Below are 16,181 nucleotides of genomic sequence, written 5' to 3'. Positions count from 1 at the left end.
TATGGGGCATGCACTGTGCTACCCCAAACTAGGGTAGTGAGAGGTCCTTGCTCTCCCGGCAATTCTGAGGTCTTGACAAGGGGCCCACATTGGGAAGCCAGCCAGCCATACTGTGTGGCGCCAGTTTCCTTTAATATGGACAATAGGAGAAAGAGAGCCAAAGGATTGGGTTTTTCATGAAGTGACTCAAAGAAATGAACACATGTTTTTGAAACTACAGGAGAGGGGAAGCATACATGTCATTTTGACAGTGTTAAAGAATTGATTCTGCAAGGGTTCCAAACGTATTCTTCTGAACCTGGAAAATAGGTAAATGATTACATAGACCATTTTGATGAGCAAATAAGTGTTAATTAATAGAGTTAATGTAAGAATAATGAATCAGTATATTTTAATACATAATTTCCAAGCATTAACAAAACTCATCAAGAGTTGTTCATCAGAAGCCGTGGTACGAGCAGTAATTAAATCCTGAGAAAGGGAAATGCAAGTCAGTGTTCATGAAAGAAAAGCTATATACCATTTAGAAGTTGTAGGGGAATCTGTGGTTGTTCTTTTACTAAAATCTATTGTCTCTACAGTTCATTTATTACTTTGCCAAATTTATTTAATAAGTGAACACTTCTTGAACACATAGATGGCAAATGCAGAGTATAAAGAAATGAATTGTATCTTTTAGGAGTTACGTATAATACTGTTGGCATGAGTTAGGAATTCATGTCATTTCTTTTCAATAGCTGTATATTGAATGCTTACTTAATCCTGGGAAGTATGCTAGGGTCTAGGAAGGTTACAATCAATACAGACACTAGTCTGGCCTATTGGTGGTGGTGTAGTAATATTGATGAAAATTGCTAACATTTGCTGAGAATGTACTACATGCTATGTCCTGTGCTAAGTACTATATATGAATTATTCCCTGTAATCCTGAAAACAACACTCTGAGGTACGTACTATCATTAAACTCAATTTACAGATGAGGAAACAGTTTCAGTAGCTTAAGTTACTTGCCCAGAGTCACGGAGTTTATTAGCAAATTTAAGATCCAGCTTAGGAAGTTTGCCTCTAATGCCCGTATTCTTCATCCCTACACCTTTCAGACAAGTATAATATAGCATGACCAGAGGCATGATATGTGACCCAAAGCAGGGCATCTGAGATCATATCAGGAAGAGAGCAGCATATGAGAACTGAGAGGAGGTGACTTCAGAGAACTGTGAACAGTATAGTTGAAGCATGGAGTAGAAGTAAGGAAAATCAGAGACCATATTGTGAAGACTTTGTATTTCAAGTTACGCAATGGAAAGCCATCTGCATTTTTAAAAGATCACCTTTGATGAATAGTGGGAAGAGGCAAGACAAGAAGAGTCTGAGCCAGGTTGCACCAATCTAGGCAAAGAGTTGATATTAGCAGTGCGGCAGAGAGGAGAGGTTGGAGGGATGGTAAGAAATATGAAATTAATAAGTGTGAAAGGTACTAGAGTAGGTATATTAGCACGTGGACCTGCCGCACATACATTAATCTCTTGTAATTGATGAGTTTGGTTTGAACGGCTTGGAAGCTTATATCTCAGTCTGGAGGTGAAACAGGGGGTCATCATAAAAGACTAGACAAAGATTTTAGGAAAGCAATAATTTTAATCTCGACCACATCTTCTTCCTTTGGGAAGGCTTTGCAAAAATGGGAAGGTTGAAGACACTAAAAATATCGCACAATACACCTTTAAGGAATTAGATAATTTCTGCCTCTTATTTCTTCAAACAACTTTCTTATTTCTTTGAATGCTGGCACTTAACATTTAAAAATCAGTAAATATGAGGATCTGGGATTTCACCATACTTACTATACCCATTACTACACAGTGTCTTTTAAACAATGTTTCTACAAACTAACTCATCAGACACTTCAAATTATAGTAACTTGGCAGCACATTTCAAGAAGTTTAACATTTAGATTAAATTTAAAAAATGTTAATGAAGAATCTCTAACTCAGGTATTTCCTACAACTGTTTGTTTTTACTGTCTGATTAAATGGGATTATGAGAAAAACACAAGGAAGAAGTAAAAATATTTGGAAACTGAGCAGAATCATTTACATTTTTTCCAACAGGGAGAAAATGTGTCTTTAGTTCAAAGATGGTTGAAACTAGTTTGCCTTAGGCTCTGTAGGACTGAAGTTCAGATGATGCTGCAGAGTGCATAAGACCAGGTGATCACAGGATCTTCCGTCTGTCATAAGAAGCTGGGTATGAAAGAGTGGTGGGCAAATAGCAGTAGTATCTGCCGATATTCCAGCTTATTTCACCTACTTCGCTCTCTTGGGATTGAAATAGTCATTATTATCCTCTCCAGAATTTGAATGCTGCCCAGGTAACTTCACCTTAATAAAGTACCCTGGAGAACCACAGCTGATTAGATTCCTAATAACTTATTAGTGACAGTCACTTGAACAAGGATAATGGACCTGGCTTTTAATTAAAGGAGCAAAAAAGACTTTCATAGAATACGGGGAAATTGATTGTACGTTTTAAGATCTAAATCTGTAAGATTCTAAATATAAACAGCTGCAACTATATCAAGACAAAGAATTCATGGGAAGAATGTCATCAAAGAATAGGGTCTTCAGGCTGTCTTTATACATAGATTCTGAGCCATGCATTTTCCCTAAGGGAATTTTTTCCCTCTTATTTTTGTGACTAAAGGCAGTATCACGGTTAGAAAGGATGGTGAAAATGAGGCAATACACATGGAAATCCGGAGCTAAAAAACAAAATCAAGACTCTGATCATTGGGTGGAATTCTACATTGAGGCAAAACTCACTGATTTCAGAATGGTTAAATAATTATTTCACTTTATATTCATCTAGCACAAAATCAAATTAACCTGTATATGAATGCAAATAATTCCAAATGAAATATTGAAGTAAATATTGAAATATTTAGCCAGTTTATATAGATTGTTAGGGGACATGTCTGATGTTGCCTTTTCCAGAGCAGATCAAAACCATTGTTTGGCATATGGTCCTTTAAACTCAGAGACCCCAACATATGCCTTTCAACTGTGGGTGTGTGCCTTCCATTTATCATATTTTTCTAACAGGAAATTATCCTGCTAATTATACTGTGCTAGCACACACACAAAAAAATGAACATAACTTATCCAAGTGCCTCAATTCTGTTATGGCACAAAAGAGTGAAAAAATCACTGCTCAAGTAACTTTTTAAGTTGAAACATGTATCCCTAAATTCAGTGACTCCAGTGGGGTTTGTTTTGGGGCACAGTTTTTAGTGGTAATTGAGTATGTAACATTATTGAGGGATACAATAGAAATTTTCAAAGTAATATTCAGTCTCATTCTCAATTTTTAAAATATGGAGAAATAAAAGCAAAGTATCCCTTGCGAAAGATTGCATTTTTCTCTCTTTAATTACCTTTTAAGTTTTTTTTGTTTTTCACTTCAACATCTACATAATGTGAATTTAAGGCAAATTATTGTGGCTACAAATTCAGAGATCCTCATTACACTAGTTTTTCATGTGTTTCATTTAAGGTGTCAGTTTATAATTAGAATCTCAATGCCCCTCCTCCACTAGTAATAACAAAGTTTGGGACCACCCAAGAGAGAACAATATGGTTAGCTGCCAGGCAAAACATCAAAGTTCCTGGCAGTGAACATGCTGAAAGTCAGCAAAGAAATCCACAGCGCAAAGCCATAAACATACCGTTGTTCTGGTTTGCCATGTCAGTTTCACTGTGAGTTACTGCATCACCCTGGTGGCCCGAAAGGGATGATGCATCTCCTCAAGTGTTCAATTTGATGCACTTCAACCCTTGGGAGATTGGCTTCCTTGTTAGTACCGTTCGAATCAACATTAAATGAGGCTTTAGAGCTCTGGAGGTTTTAAATTGTAATTAAAGTAAAACTGGTGTTTTTGTGATCATGGTAAATGACCAAGTATGTAGAAGGTCCTCGGGTTTGGAGAATCTTTTATCTGATTTATTATAGAAATGTGATGAGTCATCTTAAAGGAAAAGATGACCATGTTTTTATAAAAAGATTAACACATAACGTGCTTCAAATAAGAATTGAAGTCTTAAAAGTGAACTGAATGTAGTATAATAGATATGAGTTAATAAATGGTTGAAATACAATATGTTAAATTTAAACTAATTTAGGAAAACTAAGCTTTGTCTCTCCAGTGAGACTGAGTTGAGGGAGGGAGGGAGGGGGTGTTGGTTATTGCTCATTGCAGCCCCCTGGCATCGAGAAATAGGACTGGCAAACAGGAGACCATTTCACATGCTTTTCCTGACCCTAAGCTCTACAGTTCGACACAAAATAAAGTTGATACCGGGTGTTCTAGGATCAGTTGGGACAAACATATGAAATAAAAATCACAGAGAATCATATTAGCAAGTGCCAAATGATAGTCATGTGAACTCTATTTCAACCAAACCCCAGTTTATGAAGGAGATGTTGGTGGAAGTTTGTCATGAACTTCATGTAATTATCATAATCTAATAACATCATAATCTTACGGAAGAATTGACAACACATTTCAACATCAACGTTATTTTAAATTTAAAAATTGTTGTCAAATATGAAAACCTCCAGAAGGTTCTTTAGCATGAGGACCATAATGTATTGGAAGAATATTCCACAGAGTAGCATCTGGCTCTATACATTCCAACCTTGTTTCTCCTGCACCACACAGAGTCCTGGGTGCACCAGGATATGAACACATTGCATTACAGCCTTGGGCCCTGCACGTCCTTTTCAACCTTGGGTGAGTCTGTACAATGCGCAGTGGGAATACTCTGGAGTCCATTCCTACACTAGGATATTGTAATAACCTAACTATAAGTGACTGTGAATCATATCCATAGGTCCCAGTAAACCTAGCCTAAATGGATCCCTAATTCTACTTCCTTTAGCTCAGTTCCAGAAAGAACTATGGCCATTGGAACATTGCAGAACATGACAGAGGAAAGCTGGGACATAAAAAGACAGCAGTCATAACCATTTGCAGTCAAAACATTTGGCTTTTGCAAATCTGTAAAAGCATATGACTATGTGAACAGGTTGCTAGGGATCCTGTGAAAAAGGGACTCCGAAACTCAACGATTTTAGCTTGAAAGTAAATTACTTCTGCCAGCACTTAATGGTACTTGTAGTTACAAAGTAGACACTCAAAAATATTTGTTGAATGAGTGGATGAATAGAAAGTTACCTCTTTGTGACTCTTCCATAGCATTGCTAAATCAAAGTGCTTTTCAAATTAAATTGGACCCATTGGCCACAGGTTACATTTATCATATTAAAACTATGCTAAATCCCTGAGTGATGTGGGATCTGTTTTTAATATGAAATATGTCAAGAAGATTTATTCATTATAAGCACAGGTGTATTGACCCTTTCCTTTTTTCTTTCTATGAGGAAATGCACAATTTCTGCATAATTTTGCAGCCCTGTCAAGTGCACGTTCTCAGGAGTATACCCTAAGCAGAGCTGTTACTTGGGATGTCTTATTACTAAAATCATGGAACAACTTTCCTCAGTGTATATGTTATATTTGCTTTTTTATGAAGGACAAATTCTACACTGTTACCTTTATTTTACTATTTCATTTTTGTGACTCCGAGAGAAAGAATTGTCTAAATTTTTAAAATGATATTGCAGCTAGAAGGAGCTGAACAATTGAGAGCCCGTATTTTCCAGGACGGAGTAAAAATGTAGATTTATTTAAATTTTAATTTAACTGCCTAATGTGAGAACAGAGATAGTTCTAGAAAGGAAATTCGCAGGTCAGATAAGAAATCTCGTATGGAATGGGATTTGCTTAGGGTTCCTGGCCTTTGGCCTGTTTCCTTCATTCTCTTGCCAAGAATTAGCAGAACAGTCTCACTGGTAATCAGAGAAGTACCTATAAAATCAAATGATCCCTTGTAAAGCCTGACTCTGCACCATCAAAAAACCTGGTGCGGGCTTCCCTGGTGGCGCAGTGGTTGACAGTCCGCCTGCCGATGCAGGGGACACGGGTTCGTGCCCTGGTCCGGGAAGATCCCACATGCCGCGGAGCGGCTGGGTCCGTGAGCCATGGCCGCTGAGCCTGCGCGTCCGGAGCTTGTGCTCCGCAACGGGAGAGGCCACAACAGTGAGAGGCCTGCGTACCGCAAAAAAAAAAAAAAAAACAACTATGAGGCGAGTAATGCTATGTTGGAAGCAGAGTTGTGGGCTTAGTGCTGGTGCTCTTCCACATGCTTAATTTAGGAGAATGGAACTCTGTGATGCTGCGATGGAAAAACTAGGCCTCCATTGGATAAATCAACTGTGAATCGAATAGGCAATATTTCTCTCATTGACCTGGCTGTCTCTTTTAAATTTTATCACTTTTTAAAAATTTCAAATTAATGGTGGGACCTAATTGGAATATACACAGCGGTTAGTACAAAAAGGCAAGTATAGACGAAGCCATCTTCTCTTGATATGCTGGCGAAATAAAACTTATGTATCCATTTTAAGCTAGATTTTTCTATTAGATGATGTACATGTGATTGGTTCTAAAGGTGTGACACTTTGAGGCACCCTGTCCGAGAGCATGTTACGGGCCGCGTTGATTGATCAGGAGATTACAGTGAAATCTTTTAAAGTCTCTGGCAGATAATTTGCTGCTGTACTGCTGTTTACTACAGCTTGAAGTAGAGAGAAATAAATCAGTTTAAAAAGGTTAAGAAAATGGATAAAAATTACAGGCTTCCTGTTAAAGGTCCTTCACAATGAGTAAGTGTTTGTTGTAAGTTGATGAAGGCAAGTGAGGCTTTATCTGGAAGCAGAGGCATATTTCAGTATGATTAGAAAAAGATCAAGATTTTTTTCTTAGCTTCATTCAGCTGGTGTAATGACCAGTATTGATTAAAATGTTAAGATCAGTAAGGACTTAAAGTTGGAGGAGAGGAGACCTTAAGGAGGAGAGAAAGGTTATGGTGTGTTGAGTTAGCTGACAATGAAATGCTTTGTAAACATTTGATATTTTTTGAACATGAACTGTCAGTTATAGCTCTTGGCTTGCATTGGCATATGCATGCAGGTACATGTAATATACAATTTTATATTATTGTCAGACTCGTACATTAAATATTTATAAACATCGTATACTACTAGAAGTTAATTATAAAACTTTAGCCCATGTGAATATGTGTTCTTAATGCTTTCTAAAGAGTTCTCTGTTAATGTTAACGAGGAAGCTGCTTTTCACGTCATTTAGCAGCCAATGGAACTGATCGTTGTTTCTCCTTAGAATGCAATTATTGTAATAATAAAGTTGCATTTTGTCAGGTTCTTTCTAAAATTACAGCAGTAATCTTTTAAATCCGTTTCTCTTTTCTGCAAGTCATGAGTATCTGAATCTGCCAGGTGTACTGGGCTTCTGTGGTACAGCCTCACAACCAGGGATAAATGAGTTCGACATTCCTCATATATAATTGCACTGTAGAACTTTCATTTGTAGGGAAAAACTAAACAGATCTAGAAAAATACATTTGTAAAATACCGAACCACAGAGAGGTAATTGCAAAAATGGAGAAAAAACAATCAAAATACTAATAAATTGAAAAATGAAGTGAAACAAAGTCCACTAATATAGATGTTAGGCAAAACATCTAAAAAAAAGTAACGAACATTTTTATGGAATGTATGCAGAAGGTACCCCTAAAAAAACAATTCAGAGACCAGCACCTGAAAATATTATCAAATGTAGAGGGTTCTTAGCTCCCTATGAGTTGCCATAGAGAAAAATGTGGAAGAAATGCCCTAAAGGGAAGGAGGACCAAGGCTCACCAATCACTGAATTTGGGTGCTGAATTCTGAATTTTCTTTGGGGCTGCTCTGGGCACCACATTGCTGGATAACTCATTAAAATTTCCTTTTCAAAATGTTAGTCTTTTGGATTGGGTCCAAGAAACACACTTTTTAAAAAAAATTCTGATCTTAGTGAATATTAATTTCACTTTTTTCTAAGATATTGGGTATAAATCAGTATAATTCTATTAACTATGAATATGTAAGCATGAATGAAAGATATTAGTAAGTCATTTCTTTTAAATTACATGAAATACCAGTAAAAATTCATATCTGACGATAAAATTTATTATAATTCTGCTTACTTAATTTTCTGTGTATAAACTCTCTCCTCAACAGAGTTCATTACGGGTTTGTTTTCAATTTAAATACTTAATTTAGGACCCCAGCAGTGTGCCTCTATAATCTATTTTTAAACAGGTGTTTCTGTGTAGAAAAATCAGTGGTCTGTTGTCTAGTTGTTTTGAACTTGGCTGGTGCTATTTGATTTTGATATTCATGTGGGAGAGGAAAAATAATTTTTCCTCTACTCTTCTGACTTCTCAGTTGAGACCCCTGTAACAAAAGACAGATTACCAAGAGAAAAATGACAGAAGTTTATTAACATGGGTACCTCCTGAGTACATGGGAGATACCCAGGGAAAAATGAGTACTTCTCCCAGGAGGCATACTGTTCCACCCTTCATTAGCAGCCCCAGATGTCTTGAAGAGCTTAACGGGAACCGGTGGAGTCTGACTTGCCCTTGCCCTTGCCCGCAGGTGCACCCTGAGCGTGACCCTGGAGCAGGCCATCATTCTGGCCAGAAGCCACGGACTGCCTCCTTGCTACATCATGCAGGCTACAGATGTGATGCGGAAGCAGGTGAGTCTCACAACACATTTTAGGAAGTTGTTTCTCACGCCCTGGATTTGAAGGTTCCTTGGTTCATTTATCAGGTGTCTGACAGGTACCTGGATGTGGCAGGCACTTTTCCAGGCTCAGAAAGTGAGTGGTGAACAAGAAACACTGATTCCCGGGGAAGAAGACCACGCAGGCATCTCTCTGAGGGTTCTCCAAGAAGCTTAGACAACCTGAGAAAAGGGAAGTCTAAGAGGTAACCTGATGGAAGACAGGGAGGTGGCCAGGCAAATGGACAGGAGTGGATTTGGGGCAGCGTAAGCTACAAGATAGAAGGACATGTGGGTTTCCTTGGTGGCGCAGTGGTTAAGAATCCGTCTGCCAATGCAGGGGACACGGGTTCCAGCCTTGGTCCGGGAAGCTCCCGCATGCTGCAGAGCAACTAAGCCCGTGCGCCACAACTACTGAGCTTGCGCTCTAGAGCCCGCGAGACACAACTACTGAGCCTGCACTCTAGAGCCCATGCTCTGCAACAAGAGAAGCCACCGCAATGAGCAATCCACGCACCGCAACTAGAGAAAGCCCGCGCACAGCAACGAAGACCCAATGCAGCCAAAAATTAATTAATTAATTAATTTTAAAAAAGAATGACGTGACATTTTCTGGGAAAGGCAGGTGATTTAGGAAGGCTGGGGAATAGACTGGGGAAGGGGGAGGGGCAAGGAGGAAGAGGACAGAGTTGAGGGCCCTGCTTGCTTCTGGAGATCTCGAAGGGACTTCCGCACCATGCTAAGAAGTTTGTGCCTTATTCTGAAGATAAAGCACGTACCTCAAATTTTCCTGCAGAAGACGAAGAGCTGCCTTTGGACTATCTTTAGGTCACTGTAGTACTTATAGGTGAGAACACACTCTTACAAAGTGAATGAACTTTCTTTTTTTTGGCTGTGCCCCATGGCTTGCGGGATCTTAGTTCCCTGACTGGGGGTTGAACCTGTGCCCTCAGCAGTGAAAGCTCGGAGTCCTGACCACTGGACCACCAGAGAATTCCCTGAACTTTCTGTACAATAGCTCAGTAGTATTTTGAGTGTGGTAGTTTGGTTTTGAACCCTTAAGATTCTTTAAAAGGCTAACAAAAATGCACTAACCTCCAATGTACCGATTATTAGGAAAATGTGCTTAATCTAGTAGAAAAAAACACAAGTCAGTAGAGAGACAAAAGAAGTTAAAAGACATCGATTTTATATTTTATTCTTCCACCTTTTATTAGGGCTACCTCAGAAAATTGATTTAACAAATCTCTCTACTTGCTGATTGGGTTTGAATTATCCAGTGATAGTGAGTGACTTAATTTTTAAGACATACTTTTGTAATTATGTCTGCTTTATTTACTAAAGACTTAATGTATAACTCTCAAGCAAACATATAAATCCCTATAGATTTGCTCCCAAGATTACACTACAGAATGTCAACCAAGTCAAAAGAATAATTCATGGAAACAGTCCTGAGTGAGGCCAGTGCCCAGCCTGGGGTCTGCAGAGATGAGGTAGAGCAAGCACATGTACGTTGGTGCTTCGGGTTGAGAACTGCAGAGCTGAATATTGAAAACCAAGATCTCACAAGGTCCAAGAGGGATTTGCTAAGTAAAGGTCAGATCCGTGAGAAGCACGTGACACAGTGTGGTTCGGCTGGAAAAGGGCAAATACAGATGCAAATACCAGCAGGTTTGGGAAGGATATTTTGGGTAGATATTCAAATTTGGTTTTAAAAAAGTAGATCAAAGTAAACTTGTGATTATCCATATCAGGGTTGGGATTTGGATGCTAAAACATACAGCAAGAGATTAAGCTTTCTGTTTCACTCTGTTGCTGTTAGAGTGAGTTTGCAGTAAGACTTGGAGGAGCCCTCTCCAAGGGAAGACTAAGAGACTGATAATTGATCTTTTTTTTTCTTTTTTAATAAAGTTATTTATTTATTTATGGTTGTGTTGGGTCTTCGTTGCTCTGTGCGGGCTTTCTTTAGTTGCGTCAAGTGGGGGCTACTCTTCATTGCAGTTGTGTGGACTTCTCATTGAGGCAGCCTCTCTTGTTGCAGAGCACGGGCTCTAGGAACACGGGCTTCAGTACTTGTGTGACGTGGGCTCAGTAGTTGCAGCGCATGGGCTTAGTTGCTCCACAGCATGTGGCATCTTCCCGGACCAGGACTCAAACCCATGTCCCCTGTATTGGGAGGCGGATTCTTAACCACTGTGCCACCAGGGAAGCCCCGATAATTGATCTTTTTAAGAATAATCCAGTAAAGAGGTCATTATGAGCTGGCTACATATACATTCTTACTACATGGATTTGAATAATCAAAACCTTTAATTTCTTACAACTGAAAACTGAGATAGATAAAATAAAGATGGGAAAAGTTAAAAACAATATTACCTAGGCCTTAATGACTTATTTAACTTGTTCAAGCCTCTTTAAAATTTATTTGTATATTAATTAACAATAAATGATTATTAGTTAATTATAGTTATTAATATATCTTATATATTTATAAAGTATAATTTTAAAAGACTGAAAACTTAGGAAGTTTGTAAGTTGATTTCTAAACTGCAGTATTTTTCAGTGTTTATCACTCCCTCCTCCTCTTTTTTGTTAATAAATCCATTTAGGATGGGTAGCTTCCTACCTTTGTTGCTTGTTTCTCTGCTACAAGTTATGACACCTCCAAGTGGTTCTCAGACAAAGACCTGATTTCTGCCTTCTTTGTGAAAGATCATGGAGCCTTGGGTCCTCTTTTCATAGAAATTGGGATGGACTGGTGCCCAGAGGAGATTTTTGCAATATTCCTTCTGTGGCCAATCCTCTTTCAAGTATTCAGCAGTTACAGGCAGTGGGATTAATGGCTGGGATCCAGTCTACAAGCCAACTCTTACCCACGTGGGATCTGAGTAGTTCGAACACAAGTGTGAATCAAAACTCTAACTTTTCTGACCCTTCTGTCTTTTAATCGTTTAGATTCAGCTTTCCAGAGACAGAATGGTTAGAATGCTTACCTGGTTAATGAATAATATTTTCTAAGATCTTTAGTTTCTTTTTGAAGAACAAGGAGCTTTTCAGCATGATTTGCTGTTTTTATTTCTAATTGCAGTGTAGACCTCCCTCCATATCTGCCACGGTTTGGTTCCAGGAGCCCCTACAGATAACAAGTCCTTGGATGCTTAAGTCCTTTACAAAAAATGGTGGAGGAGCACAGTGAATACAGTTGGCCCCCCATATCCACGGGTTTTGAGTCCATGCATTCACATCCATGGATTCAACCAACTGTGGATCAATGACACAGTGGATTGAATCTGCAGATGCAAAACCCACAAATATGGTAGCCAACTGTATAGTTTTCATGAACAGATTTCATGTATGTAGTTTTAATAGAGTTGTTTTAATTATCTGGTTGAGTTAGAAGAAAAGATAAAAGAAGGGAAAGGTACTATGCCCCATGCAATTTGTGCGTAATGATTATAGTAATCCTAGGCAGCATTTTTACATAACCAACTGATATGATTAATAAATGGTTTGAGGACTTCCCTGGAGGTCCAGTGGTTAAAACTCCGTGCTTCCAATGCAGGAGGCACGGGTTCGATCCATGGTTGGGGAACTAAGATCCTGCATGCCGTGCAGTGTGGCCAAAAAAAACACAAATGGTTTGAGGTAGAAGCTCTAATTTACATTATAAGCTTAAAGTCTCCTATCCTCTAAATTATATGTTCCAAGTATTTTTTGGTAGAAGTCTACCCCAAATTCTTTTCTGACCTTTTTAATAAAAATTTGGATTCTGAAGAATCCTGTCTCCTGACCTCCAGTATCAGGGCTTTATACTGAGCACTGAGGACAAAGACCAAGGATGATCAGCTTCTTGCCTAGCCTCATGGCAGACATGTGTGGGCACATCATCATGGTGCACCCACAGGCAAGTGCTCTCCGGGGTGCACAACGTCAGTGCATGAGGACGTAAAACAGGGAACAAGTAAACGAGTAGACTGTGAGCCCCTGAATGGCTGGGACACCGAGTGTATGTCATGATGGTATCACTGGTTTCTACATTAATACCCAGTATAGAGGAAATGCTAAGTGATGTTTAGGCAATGAATTAGTTCTACCTAGGAGAACTAGAAAAAGGCTGCATGCAGAAAGTAAATATATGATAGTAGCCAAGAGCACAGATTCTAGGGCCACGCACCCTCAGCTTGAATCCCAGCTCTAGTGTTTACTGTCTGTGTGATTTGAGGCAAGACTCTTAGCTTCTCTGTTGCTTCGTTTCCTCATTATTAAGACAAAGATAATAATGGTATAATGCTTGCTCCATACTGTTGTTTTGAGGCTTGAATACTGAATGTATTTAAAACAGTACCTAATATAGTGAATGACCAACCAATAATTGATTTGGGCCTCGGAGGATAAATGTGATGCAGACATATAGGGAAAAGGACAGAGAGGGTGTTTAGTAGAGGGAAAACATGAGCAAGGTGTAAAAATGCAAGTCGCTGGCACATTGAGTATAAGAAGAATTATACGGCTGAATTCCAAATGGAGTATACCAGCAGATGTGTTCAGCATGATGAGCTTCCATTTTATTTGAAATCTTTTAAGCAAAAATCTTTCTAGAAATTATTTAATGGAATATCATGAGACTAAAGACAAAAATAATTATACAAAAATACCATATTCCAGTTAGTAAATCTGTTTCTCAAAGGGATACGATTTAGAGATTCTAAAACTAGTTAATGTCTTTGGTAGGACTGAACAAATAAGTAAGTATATTGTGAATATTGAGAGTCAGGTTTCTTACTGTCTGAGAAAGAAGTTACAAATAAGGAAAGGGAGAAGCCTGGAATTTAGAATGAACCCTGGGGTACTGGATTGGAACCGGAAGTATCAGCTTGAATGCATGGACACATACACACAGAGATATAGATAGATGTAGAAAGAAATATAGATGTTTGAGTACGTTTACACTAATCAACTAGCTCAGCCCACTGAGAAGACCTAGAAGCAATTACACACCAGTAGTAGTAATGGGCATACCCACTGTCCAGATCTTGAGTTCTAAATATCATTCTCCGTTAAAAAGAGCCAGGGAGGGCCTTCTCTGGTGGTGCAGTGGTTGAGAGTCCGCCTGCCGATGCAGGGGACATGGGTTCGTGCCGCCCTGGTCCGGGAAGATCCCACATGCCATGGAGCGGCTAGGCCCGTGAGTCATGGCCGCTGAGCCTGCACATCCAGAGCCTGTGCTCCGCAACGGGAGAGGCCACAACAGTGAGAGGCCCGCGTACCGCAAAAAAAAAAAAAAAAGAGCTAGTGATTCGGGCGGTGTGATAAGACGCCGAGTTAGCATCTCCCCACAACTAGGGTGCCTACTAGCCATTGGTGGGAGACCCTGAGGCCCAAGGAGACAGGAGGAACCCCCAAATGAACCGGTAGGATGTGGGGGGAATAAGGGGGGAGGAGAAGTGGAGGCCAGACAGGATCGGTGCCTCTGAGGCCGGGGAGATCAGGAGAGGCACGCAGGAGGTGCCCTCCAGGAGGAGCGGGAGAAGAACGGAGGGTGTTTACCCCATCCACTTGGGCCCAGGGAACCTGCTAGGCTCCGAGGTGAGGTCCCCAGCCCTCTGAGACCAGGGGTGGGGGGCACGCCTGGCCGCTTCTGTTTCTTGAGCCTAAGCCCCTCCCACCCCCCCACAGCCCTCAGGGCCTTTTCCAGCCTGGAAGGTCTTTTAAGTATACGCCCCGCCCACCACCCAAACCTCACCTTTGCTTAGACCCCGCCCTCCACAGCCAAGGCCTTCCCCCCCGTTTTTTTTTTCTTTTCCCTCCCCCTCTTTTGTTATTATTGTGGTACTGTTGTACATTACAGTTGTTGATTCATCTATATTTTTATTTTTAGATTCTTTCTAACATATCTGTTAGTTTCCTAGTCTAATTTTACTTTTTACTTTGTTATTGTTATTTATTTTATTTTTTTGCCATCCCATGTGGCTTGCAGGATCTTGGTTCATGAGCCGGGGGTGGGGCCGAAGCTCTTGCAGTGGGAGCTCTGAGTCCAAACCACTGGATTAACAGAGGACCTCAGACCCCACAGAATATTCATCGGAGTGAGGTTTCACAGAGGTCCTCATCTCATCACCAAGACCCAGCTCTATCCAATAGCCTACAAACTCCAGTGTTGGAAGCCTCAGGCAAAACAACCAGTAAGACAGGAACACAATTCCACTCATAAAAAAAAAAAAATGAGATGGCAAAAAGATATGTCACAGATGAAGGAGCAAGGTAAAAACCTACAAGACCAAATAAATGAAGAGGAACTAGGCAATCTACCTGAAAAAGAATTCAGAGTAATGATAGTAAAGATGATCCAGAATCTCAGAAATAGAATGGAGGTACAGATTGAGAAAATACAAGAAATGTTTAACAAAGCTCTGGAAGAGCTAAAGAATAAACAAATAGAGATGAACAACACAATAACTGAAATGAAAAATACACTAGAAGGAATCAATAACAGAATAACTGAGGCGGAAGAACAAATAAGTGAGCTGGAAGACAAAATGGTGGAAATAGTTGCCAAGGAGCAGAATAAAGAGAAAAAAAACGAAAAGAATTGAAGACAATCTCAGAGACCTCTGGGACTACACTAAATGTACCAACATTCGAATTATAGGGGTCCCAGAAGAAGAAGAGAAAAAGAAAGTTTCTGAGAAAATATTTGAAGAGATTATAGTCGAAAACATCCCTACCATGGGAAAGGAAATAGTCACCCAAGTCCAGGAAGCACAGAGAGTCCCATACAAGATAAACCCTAGGGAAAACACACCAAGATACATATTAATCAAACTAACAAAAAATTAAATTCAAAGAAAAAATATTAAAAGCAGCAAGGGAAAAACAAAAAATAACATACAAAGGAATCACCATAAAGTTATCAGCTGAGTTTTCAGCAGAAACTCTGCAGGCCAGAAGGCAGTGGCAGGATATACTTAAAGTGATGAAAGAGAAAAACCTACAACCAAGATTACTCTACCCACCAGGGATCTCATTCAGATTTGATGGAGAAATCAAAAGCTTTTCAGGCAAGCAAAAGCTAAGATAATTCAGCACCACCAAACCAGCTTTACAACAAATGCTAAAGAAAGTTCTCTGGGGGTGGGGGTGGGGGAACACAACAGAAGAAAAAGACCCACAAAAACAAACCCAAAACAATTAAGAAGATGGTAATAGGAACATACATATCGATAATAACCTTGAATGTAAATGGATTAAATGCCCCAACAAAAAGACACAGACTGGCTGAATGGATACAAAAAGAAGACCCATGTATATGCTGTCTACAAGAGACCCAGTTCAGACCTAGGGACACATCCAGACTGAAAGTGAAGGGATGGAAAAAGATATTGCATGCAAATGGAAATCAAAAGAAAGCTGGAGTAGCAATACTCATATCAGAT

The 16,181-nt window shown here is 39.6% G+C and overlaps 1 protein-coding gene across 1 annotated transcript in view; it reads left to right on the top strand.

Moving 5' to 3' along the window:
* PREX2 (phosphatidylinositol-3,4,5-trisphosphate dependent Rac exchange factor 2) overlaps window positions 1-11,944 on the top strand; it is a 268,776-nt gene extending 256,832 nt beyond the window's left edge. Inside the window, exons 38-39 of the mRNA XM_089898597.1 lie at window positions 8,620-8,722; window positions 11,837-11,944. Coding sequence (XP_089754723.1) covers window positions 8,620-8,722; window positions 11,837-11,944 — 211 coding nt within the window. The remainder of the gene's footprint in view (window positions 1-8,619; window positions 8,723-11,836) is intronic.
* The last annotated feature ends 4,237 nt before the right edge of the window (window positions 11,945-16,181 follow it).

Source organism: Delphinapterus leucas, chromosome 17 (genome assembly GCF_059928025.1).
Source record: "Delphinapterus leucas isolate spDelLeu-1000000601 "Yukka" chromosome 17, BTC_Dleu_Yukka2, whole genome shotgun sequence".
NCBI classification, from domain to species: domain Eukaryota; kingdom Metazoa; phylum Chordata; class Mammalia; order Artiodactyla; family Monodontidae; genus Delphinapterus; species Delphinapterus leucas.
This window is presented reverse-complemented; position numbering and strand designations above follow the sequence as displayed.